At 43.7% G+C, this 11,650-nt stretch overlaps 1 protein-coding gene across 1 annotated transcript in view; it reads right to left on the bottom strand.

Moving 5' to 3' along the window:
- The window catches only part of MAP3K15 (mitogen-activated protein kinase kinase kinase 15), a 130,449-nt gene that overhangs the window by 23,224 nt on the left and 95,575 nt on the right, over positions 1–11,650 (bottom strand). Inside the window, 3 exon segments of the mRNA XM_077769493.1 lie at positions 1,978–2,105; positions 4,215–4,348; positions 6,298–6,385. Coding sequence (XP_077625619.1) covers positions 1,978–2,105; positions 4,215–4,348; positions 6,298–6,385 — 350 coding nt within the window.

Genomic DNA, 11,650 nt, shown 5'->3' on the forward strand with positions numbered 1-11,650 from the left:
AAGTGCCGCGTCTTTCCTCCCTCCGCTGCCCGTTTTCCAGCTGTGCGGGCAGCGCAGCCAGAGACGGGACCGAGATGAAGGGTGAGCGGGGACACCCTGTGACCTCCGAGACTCAGCGGGGCTCCCTTGGGTGCGGCTCTGTTAGGCTGCATGAGGTCGGGAGGAGAGCGCAGCAAGCACTCCAGACGTGGGAGGGCCGCCCCCGCCGGAGATCCTGCGTGAGCGTCCGGCCCTTCAGCCTGGGTCAGAGCCACAGTGTACACCTTGCCGGGAAATCACAGGTGGACAGGACCAGAAGGAGGGGCCATTTGGGGAGACAGGGCCGGGGATCAGAGGAGGCCGGGGCTGTCCATCCCCGCTGGGAGGAGCCCTCAGGGCCAGGTCACGGGAGCAGAAATGTCCTAACATTCCCCCACCCCCACCGCAATTATACTCAACACTGAACCTCTGGGCCCAAGGAAAACAATTCTGAGAATCTGGTTCAGAGGTTATCATGCAGGCCTGAAGGCACCAGCCGGCCTGAAACCTTCCACAGTGCTATAGGAACCTTGCCACGTGCCTCAGTTTGTCCACCTGTAAAAGGGGATGTGCACACATCCGTCTACAATTCTGCTCTCATCCTTAAACCTCGCCCTTGGAATATCAGATAATGTGACCAGCAATGACATATTTTCTGCTAGACTGTGAGAAACCTGAGGGAAGAACAAACTATTTTATCCTTATTGTAACTTTCAAAATCTAGCCCACTGCCTGGCTCTTAACATACACACTTAGGCTCTTCATGTAATAGTAGGCTCTTAGTAACTCTGGTTAAATGGCCGAATACAGATNGAGAGAGAGGCGGATGGGGAGAGGGAGGGAAGGAGAGAGACAGAGAGAGAATATCTTAAGCAGGCTCCACACTCAGAGCACAGAGTCTGACATGGGGCTTTATCCCACGACCCTGGGGTCATGACCTGAGCTGAAATCAAGAGTCAGAGGCTCAACTGAGCCACCCAAGCGCCCCAATTCTATTATTTTTTTTTAAATGCACACTTACTGAGTTCTCGCTCTCTGCCAGGCACCATTTTAAAAGCTTTATATACAGTATCTCATTTAATCCATCCAACAACCCACTGAGCTAGGGTCATTATTGCTCCAATAATTATTACCACTCCAATCGTTATGGTAATTATTATTATTGACTTTATTTTTTAAATGCAGTCTATTTTTTTTTTAACTTTTATTTATTTTTGAGAGAGAGAGAGGGAGGGAGGAAGAGAATAGAAGAGGGAATCCTAAGCAGGCTCCATACTTTCAGCACAGGGCCCGAAGCGGGGCTCAGACCCATGAACCATGAGATCATGACCTGAGCTGACACTGACGATTAACTCACTGAGCCCCCTAGATGCTTCTATGACTCTGACTTTACAGTTCATTTATTCAGTCAGAAGACTGAGGGGGGCGGCATGGAGGTGAAGAATTTGCCTGAGGTCACACAGCCTGCAGACGGAGGGACCAATTCAAACTAGACACTCTGGACTTCGGATCAGAGGAATGCTCCCTCCACACGATGGTGCCTGCATTTGGGGGATTCTGTGGATAAAGCACGGGTGTCTGATTTCACAGTAAACATGTTACTCTGCAGTGTCATTTTTAAGACCTCTGTCCTCTCTTCTCCAAACCATCTTTAAACCCCCAGACTGCGAAAGGTTGAGGCTGGAGACTACACTTTAATTCATCTGTCTCCGGCACTCAGTTCAGAGCCTGGCACTCAGTAGATCCTCAATTAATATTTGATGCTTGAATTAAAGCAGTACTAGACTATTTATGTGACACTGGAAAGTTTGTCTCCAACTCCTCGGAGAAACAAATGTTCTCCCACATCTAAATGATGGGTCTGCCACTTTTTAAGTGGCAAGATGGATAATGATGTTCATACTGTATTTCCATCACTGATTTTCAGAGCCTGAGACCAGAATCCTAGTGACGACTCACCTCCAGGCACTTGCTCCATAAATATCTTAATGTAGCCGTCCTCCGAGACCGAGCCCAGGTACTGAACGATATTGCGGTGCTTGAGGTACTTATGCAGGGCTATCTCCTCATGCAGTGGCTGTGAGTACCTAGTAAGAAAGACAAAGTCAGCATCATCTGCCAGATCCTTGGGGCTTGGGGTCCGCATGGTACCGTGTCGTGCTCCTGGCCAATCCTTCTTTCTTCAAATGTTCTCTCCCTTGGCTCCTATGAGCATACCCGGCTTCCCAGAATACCAGGCGCACAGAGCTGCTCAAGGCCAGCATGGTGTCAAGTTTCTCAGGCACCCAAGGGAGTGCCAGGTGATGGTGTATGGTAGGTATTCAATGAATGACTGCCATTGTTAGGGTCTACACTCTCCAACTACCCTTTGCCTCTCTGAGCAGATCCTCTTCCTCTGTCTCTCATGAAGAGTGGTGGCATTCCAGAAGGTTCTCTCCTCAGCTGCGCTCTAGTCTCATTCCACAGACTCACTTTACACTAGAGCAACAGCTACCGAGTGGACCTCCTAACCCGGTATCTGACTTCTTTAGTCTATTCACCTCTGGTTACCATATTTTCTCTTCCTAAAATGCATACCTCATCTTCACCAAATGCATACACTCCTCTTCACGAAATCCACATAAAAACCGTATTGCTTGACATGGCACGTGAGGAATTCAAACTCAAGTCAGACTACATCTTTTAAAATTTCTGCCTCATCTCGAGAGCCCTCCACCCGCATTATACATTCAAGTCACAACAGGTAATTTGTTGTTCTCTGAACATACTCTGTGCTTGACAGCTCTGTTCTTCCCTCAGCATAGAATGCTCAGGGCTTCCTCCTTCCTGCCAGATAGCCCTCACAGACCACAATTCACCCAGGAAAAGCAATCGATTCCTCTTCTATTCTACATTCTGCATGGCCCTCTATGATGGCACTTGCTGCTTTTACCCCCAGGCAAGGGTCGACAACCTAAGTTCCACTATAAATTTAGGGAATGGGACAAAAACAGTGTCTAAGATCCCTTCTAGCTCTAAAATCCCAGGAAAAACTATCATCAATGAAAAGGTTCATGCTGTGACCAGTCAAAGGAGGTGGCACGTGCCGGCAATTTCCCTGCGACACAACTACAGTCCCTTATCCAGCATGGCCCTGAGAGAGAGAGAGAGCACTGGACAAGGAATTTGAGACAGGAGATCCTAGTTTTGATTCCTCACGTGCTGGGAGAAGTCATTTGGTCCTCCTTGGCCTTAGAAGAAGCTAGAGGCGTTCATTTCAGGACTGACCTTCTAACGCAAATATGAGAACACGGAGTCCCAAGACGACTGAAAGGACAGATGAATTGATGTGTGAATAAATGAACCAATGAATGATGAAGGGTCGTAGAGTTGCTAGAAAGCACTTATGACCCGTCCCTAATGATTCTGTGACCACCGGGATGGAGGGATGTTTGACGTGTCCCTCAGTGTCCAGCTAGGAAAGCAACACACACATGTCACGTGACCACACCTGTGGCTCACGGGGCTCTTCTTTCTTATGTGGAGGCCATTACTGTGTATGAAGCTCCTCCTTNTCCTCAAAAACACTCGACAGTCAACACTGTAACATTCTTGTTTAGAATTGGGGGGGGGTGTGAATTTTAAAAAGGCATAAATATTTAATTAGACTCTAAACAACATTTTAGAAATATGTTAGTAGTTGTGGTGGTTTAAAAAAAAATAGCCTCAAATCTTTCAGGGTGAGATTCAAGGGCAGGGTATTAAAAAGAGTCTGTATTGCAAAAAGTAATTTTCTTTTTGCCATGTTTAATTTTCCATAATGATGCATCTGAATAAATAACAGCCATTTACAATTATGACAATGTGAATTAAAGCAGAGCCACATTTTAAAACTGTGCCAATGTCTGTCTACATAAAGATGTAAAATTTCAGAGCTAGTTGATGAGTGGAAATAAAACCACAGTTTTGTTTTATGATAGACCCCTTGGCATTCCACATGCCTCCAAGTAAAGTTATTTCATTTTCGCCATCTATTTATAATATGCAAAGAACAAAAGCAAATCACCGTTACTGCAAGAGAACGTTAAATTTTTTGATGACACACTGACTTTGTTCTTCAGTGTCCCCCCACCCCCCACCCCGCGCCAGCGGTGGCGGGCACAGGGTCTGGGTGTGCAGGTGGCAAATGACAACGAGGATGGCCTGCCCCGACTTGCCTGCTGTCTTTCTCTGGGATTTCCTTGATGGCTATTCGCACTTGGTTGCTCAGGTCTCTTCCGGCATACACGATCCCATACGTGCCTTTCCCCAGCACGACCCTGTCGCCTTTGGCATTGTGGTCATACTCATACTGAAAAAGGCAGAGCAACAAGACCAAAAACACACAACTTAAGGCGGAGCCCCATAAAAACCCAAACACCGTCCTGCAATTTTTAATTTATAAACAACGTTATGTGAGTCCCAGGCAGGTCACGTTCCTTAGGTTATGTAATTTTCACTACGTAATGACTTTAAAAGGGTAGAGTTCTCAGTTACTCATATATTCACAATATGATTTTATGAAATGGAATCCAAGAAGTTAAAAACTATGGCTCATAGGTAACTTTGCGGGCTCAGTGTTTGGAGATTCTGCCCCACTAAGCATGCCAAGTACCCGAAGCAGGCGCGCTTCCTGCACGAGCCCCCATTAGCTTCTCAGGAAACCAGTCCCATTCTAGAGCCCAAAGAAGAACTGAAGGTCAATCAAATCAAAATGGTCTTAATACAAAGCACGCAGGCAGGACCCTCTGCCTTTTAGAGGAACAGACCTACCATCAAACATACCGCACACATTCCACCTCTAAGTGCCACTGCTATTCTGTGCCCCCAATCTCTTGATCAAAAGCTGTTGTACAGCTGCATTCTAGTTGGTTCTTTTCGATAATTAAAACCAACATATCTCTAGGCTGAGCCATACTTGCTCCCATTACCTCCTGCGATGCGCTGTGCATACTTACAGAAGGGCACAGAACGCTTGTGGGTTCCTTCCCACATACTCGCAAAGATGCTCATGACAGGTAAGGTCACTAACACGTTCCCATCAGGTCTGACTTAACCAGATGTCAGCCTGCTCCATAAAAGCCTTTTCTCTCACGCCGCTTTCGGCCCCCAAAGTGCATCACTCAGTCCGTTTTCACAACCAACTTTGATTCTAAACTAAGAATTCGAGTACCTGAATCAATGATTAAAACGAACCCTTTTGATAATTTCTGAAAGAAACCTCAAAGAATGAATTTCAAATTAACTTGACAGTAAAATATCATTGAACTGTAACCAATAGGAGGACCTGAATTAGTGGCCAATCAGAACAATTGTGCAATATTTAAACACATGTGTAACACTGCAGTAACCGTGGACAAGAGCTGTATTGCCCAAAAGAGCTTAGGGTTCTCATGCCTGTCAGACTGGCAATCATCAAAAAGATAAGAAATAAGTGTCGGCAAGGATGTGGGGAAAAAAGGAACCCTTGTGCACTGGTGGGAATGCAAACTGGTGCAGATACTGTGGAAAACAGCATGGAGGCTCCTCAAAACACAGGGGCGCCTGGATGGCTCTGTCAATTAAGCATCTGACTCTTGATCCTGGCTCAGGTCATGATCTTCTGGTTTGTGAATTCAAGCCCTGCATCGGGCTCTGCAGCTGATGGCATGCAGCCTGCTTGGGATTCTGTCTCTCCTCCTCTCTGCCCCTCCCCTGCCTGTGCGCACGCGTGCTCTCTCTCTCTCTGTCTCTCAAAATAGATAAACTTAAAAAAAGTAAAAATAGAACCACCACATGATCCAGCAATTCCAATGCTGGGTATTTACCCTAAGAAAATGACAACACCAATTCAAAGAGATCTATGCACACCTATGTTTACTGTAGTATTTACAGTAGCCAAGATATGGAAGCAACCTAATGTCCACCCATAGATGAACGGGTACGATGAGCTGGCCAACTGTTTCTCCTGGAGTCTCACAAACATTATTCATTAGCACAGAAAAACTTATCCCTGTGTTGCACACAAAAGAAAATTTTACTTTAGTCAGTGCCAAATTTTTCTTAGCTATTCCGGCTGAGAAGATCCCAAAGTAATGAGGCTCTTCTCCAGACACATGCAACTTAATCTCGGAAAGTCACAGACAGTGATGGCTAGCTCGTTCATTAAAGGGTATTTTTAAATAAGAAGAATTTGCACACAAAAGAATGGGATGTTTCCTTGCAGCATCAAAGATACAATAAAAAAATTTTTTTTCATGTTCTACGTCTTCAGTGACTCACCTCTAAGGTGTCCCCGTCGGTTTCGCCCTCTAGCTCCAGCGCACTACCCATTGTGTTGCTTATCATCTCTTTGACCAAAGAGCAAAACCTGGAACAGCAAACGTCACAAAGATGCTATTTATCAACACTGATGCCTTATTACATTAAACTGTGATTACATAAAGCAAGTTTGTACAAGTTCACGCAACGATCAATCTACTCCTTGGTTTAACATAGTACCTCAACGGTTTTCTAATCTAGTTCAAATACCCACATGATACTTGAGTCCCCTCTCTACAGCAGCCTCACCAACTGGTTGGCCAACCGAGGCCTGAACATCTCCAGTGACAGAGAACTCACTATCTCACAAGTTTGCATATTCCGTGGACAACTCAATGCGAAATGTTTTACGTATATTGGGCTAAGACTCCTTTTATACGGGTCTCATCCAGACTGCTTAGAATTAATCCCTTTTCTATGTAACAGCCCATTAGAAACGTACAGGGGCACCTGGGTGGCTCAGTTGGTTAAGTGTCCGACTTCAGCTCAGGTCATGATCTCACTGCTTGTGAGTTTGAGCCTTGCATCAGGCTCTGTGCTGACAGCTCAGAGCCTGGAGCCTGCTTCAGATTCTTGTCTCCCTCTCTCTGCCCCCTCCCTGCTCAAGCTGTCTCTCTCTCTCAAAAAATAAACAAACATTAAAAAAATGTTTTTAAAGAAATGTACATAATTTTATTAAATCCCTGTAAATCTTTCTTCCGTGTTCCCTCAACGTTTCCTCCAGGATTTGTTTTGAAGTGACTCCACTAACAGGTAATTCTTCAAAGGTGTCCCTGCATTACTCTTCTAGTCTGGCCCTAAGACAAGTGTTCCAGACGTGATCTAATCAGCGCAAAGGATAGTGGGGTCATCACCCCTCCAGTTGTAGACACTCCGGTTCTTCGTAAAAAATAAGGCCTTAAGGAGAGGGGTGAGGAGGAATGTGTAAGATGGCCTCATCATTCTCTTCACACAGATTAAGCTTAGTATCAATTATTACCCACAGGTCCTTCTCACAGACGCTGCTGGGCCACAGCAGCCACTTCTGAGATTTGCATAGTTGTTTATTTACATGCAAGCGTTTTGACTCGCAAAATTTTTATTTATTATTTTCTCGTAAGATCATAGGGAAGGGTACCGTACACTTCAAGACAATTTCCACAAAACATTAAAATGTCATTTTCTGTAACTAGCCCATCCCACCTTTGCTTCTTCTAATCTCTGAAAGCTGGGAAAACCAATAGTCAGACTTATTAGGAGACATGTGATATGAACTCACCCGAATAACGGAATATAAAAGACATGAGCGTTTGTCGGTAAGAATGTGGAGCACGCGCAATTCCCGCACGCTGCTGGTGAAATGTGAAGTGATGCAGCGATTTTGGAAAGCATCAACCAAAGCTGAATATACACCCGCCCTGTGTCCCAGCAAGTCCAACTTCTGGGTATATACTCAACAGAAATCAGGGTGTATGTTCACCAAAAGACACGTCCAAGAAAGGTTACGGTAATTTATACTCCTAAGAGCATCAAACTGGAAGCAATCTAAATGTTCACCACTAGAACAGGTCACCGTATATTCACACAAAGCAATACTACACAGCAATAAAAGGGATGAAAGGATACAGAGATCATGGCTAAATCTAATGGATTTTATTTATAAAGATATAAGTGAGGAAGACTAAATATTTCATGGTTCTAGTTATTTGAAGGTCAAGAACAGGCAAAACTAACCGCTGGCGACAGAAATCAAAATTACCACGAGGGGGTGTCAACGACTAGAAAGGGGCACAAGGCACCTTCTGGGGAGCTGATACACCTAAATGCTTTAGATACTTCACTTCTATGTAGGTTACATCTCAATTTAAAAATTATTTAAATGTGGAGTGCCTGGGTGGCTCAGTCAGTTAAGCGTCTGACTCTGGATTTCAGCTCATTTCATGGTCTCATGGTTCGCGGGTTTGAGCCCCGCATCAGGTTCTGTGCTGACATCACAGAGCCTTCTTGGGATTCTCTCTCTCTCTCTCTCTCTGCCCCTCCCCTCATTCTCTCGCACACGCTCTCTCAAAATAAATAAATAAACTGAAAAAAAAAGAAAAAGAAAAACCTGCCAGGAACACCATGGCTACTGGTGGAAGACTGGATGCTTGCCTCCTAAGATCAGAAACAAGACAGGACAGCTGCTCTTGCCACTTCTACTCAAAAGCGTACTGGTCGGACAATTAGATGAGGAAGAGAAATTAAGGAATCTAGGTTGGAAAGGAGAATTTTAACTATCTTCATCTGCAGCAGACATGATCTTGTATACAGAGAATCTTAAGAAATTCAATAAGAAGTATGAGAACTGGGGTGCCGGGCTGGCTCAGTTGGTAGAGCACGTGACTCTTGATCTTGGGGTTGTTTGAACCCCATGCTGAGTATAGAGATAATTTAAAAAATAAAATCTCAGGGGCACCTCGGTAGCTCAGGTGGCTGAGCGTCTGACTTCGGCTCAGGTCATGATTTCGTGCTTTGTAAGTTCAAGCCTCGCGTCGGGCTCTGTGCTGACAGCTCAGAGCCGGAGCCTGCTTCAGAGCCTCTGTCTCCTTCTCTCTCCCCCTCCCCCGCTCGCACTCTCTCTCCTTCAGAACAAATAAACATTTAAAAAATGTAAAAAAATAAAATCTTAAAAATAAAAATATTACAATTACTAAAGAAGTTCAGCAAGTATGTTTCTATATACTAGCAATGAACACCCTGAAAAATTAAGAAAACTCCATTTACAATAGCATCAAAAAAATTAAAATATTTAGGTATATGCTTAACTAAAGAAGTATAAAACTTGTACACTGAAACTACAAAAAAAACTGTCAAAAGAAATTAAAGACTTAAACAAATGGAAAGATACGGCACGCTCGTGAACTGAAGGCTTATCATGATGCGATTCAAATGGCAACACTTCCCAAATGGGTCTACATATCCATTGCAATCCCTGTCGAAATCATAGCTGCCTTTTTTGCAGAAATTGACAAAGTGATTCTAAAATGCACATGGAAATGCACGCACCCACACTACCCAAAGCAATTACTAAAAACAAGAACAAAGTTGGGAGGACTCATATTTCCTGATTTCCTAACTTAATACCAAGCTACAGCAAGAGAAAAATGTGGTACTGGCCTAAGCGCAGATATATACCAGTCAGTGGAATAGAAGTTAAAGTCCAGAAATCAACTTTTATGGTTATGGTCAATTGCTTTTCTTTTTTAAAACTTTTATTTGTTTTGAGAGCAAGTGAGCAAGCATGCGCACAAGCAGGGGAGGGGCAGAGAGAGGAGGAGAGAGAATCCCAAGCAGGCTCCGTGCTGTCAGCACAAAGCCTGATGTGGGGCTCAAACTCATGAACCGTGAGGTCATGAAGTCTTAACACTTCACTGACTGAGCCACCGAGGTGACCCTGGTCAATTGATTTTCTGAGCATACCAAGACCCTGCAGTGGGTCAAAGAATAGTCTTTTCAACAAATGTGCTAGATCGACCACATATCCACACGCAACAGTATGAAGCTGGACACCCTACTTCACACCATGTACAAAAGTGAGCTCAAAACTGACCAGAGACCTAAATATAAGAGCTAAAACTCTTAGAAGAAAACAAGTACCATTCAAAACCTTGCGTTAGGCAAAACCTCAGGTGACACCAAACATAAAATGACAAAAGAAAAAACAAACATAAATTAAACTGCATCAAAATTAAGAACGTCTGTGCTGCAGAGAACAGCATCAACAGTGAGGAAAACCACCCACAGGATGGGGGCGGGGAAGTTATTTGCAAATCACGTATCTGATAAAGGACTGGTATCCAGAACATATAAAGAATCCTTAAAACCATTAACAAAAATACAAAGACCTCTTTTAAAAATGGGCAGTTGGGAAAAGCTTGGCAAACACCACTTTTCACCAGGTAAGCCAAGTTATCATCACCAGTAACGAGACCAAGACACTGTACTGACAAAGATACTTCCATGATGTTCCTCCCCAAAATGCATGATGCCCATGTAATCATGAGGAAGCAACAAACCAAGCCCAATGGAGGGCTACCCAAGACCCATTGCCTGTACTCTTTGAAAGCATTAAGTCAAGAAAGACAAGGAAACACTGATGAAGATAAACAGGGGTGACACAGATATGACCATTAAATGTAACGTGATCTTGGATTGGACTGTGGAGCCGAGAAAAACATCTTGTATTTTGCTGTGAAAGACATGAGTTGGACAGTAAGTAAAATTTGGGTAAGGTGTGTAGATTATAGAACCACATCAATCTTAATTTCCTGATTAGGTAATTGTGCTGTGATTATACAAGTGAATGTTGTTTTCAGGAAATATGCGCTCCAGTGGCGAGAGGTGGTCAAGCATTAGGTCTACGAGTTACTCCTTAGCGGTTCAGAACGAAAACAATCATGTGCATATGGAGAGGATGTAAAACAAATGTGGTAAAGGGGTAACACTGGAGAATCCAGGGTGAAACATATATGGAAATTCTTTGTACTGTTTTTCTGAAACTTTCTTTTTTAAAATTTAAGAAAATTTTTTAAAGAAAGCTCCGCACCCAATGTAGAGCTTGAACTCATAATCCCAACAGTAAGTCGTATACTCCAGCAACTAAGCCAGCCAGGTGCCCCTTCGGAAACTTTCTTGTAGCTCTGAATGTTTCCCCCAAATAAAAAGTTTAAAACATTCTTTTAATTGGGTGAAGGATCTGAGCAGAAAGTTCTCCAAAGAAGATATACAAATGGCCAGTAATGACTCATGAAACGATGCTATCACCAGTCATTAGGGAAACGCAGATCAAACCACAATCAGATTCCATGTAATGCCCACTAGGATGGCCATAATCAGCAGGACAGACGATGACAAGTGTAGCAGGATGTAGAGAATCTAGAATCTTCATACATTGCTGATGACAATGTCAAATGGGAAAACAGTCTGGCAGTTCCCCAAGGTGAAACACAGAGTTATGTAAGACCCAGTAATTTAGCTCCAAGAGAAATGAAAACACAGGTCCACACAAAAACTTGCATGTTAAGGTTCACAGAAGCAATATTCATAATAGCCAACAAGAGGAAACAGCCCAAATGCCTTTCAAATGAATAGATAAATCAAATATAGCCATATAATGGGACACTGATCAGCCACAAAGAGAATGAAGTACCCACAGAAGCTACAACACAGACGAATCTTGGGAACATTATAAGTAAAAAATGTCAGGCACAAAAGACCACATGTTACATGATTTTATTTACTTGAAATGTCAAGAAAAGGCAAATCAAGAGAGACAGAAAGTAGATTCGTTCTTGCA

The sequence above is a fragment of the Crocuta crocuta genome, unplaced genomic scaffold (assembly GCF_008692635.1).
Source record: "Crocuta crocuta isolate KB4526 unplaced genomic scaffold, BGI_CrCroc_1.0 scaffold312, whole genome shotgun sequence".
Classification (NCBI taxonomy): Eukaryota; Metazoa; Chordata; class Mammalia; order Carnivora; family Hyaenidae; genus Crocuta; species Crocuta crocuta.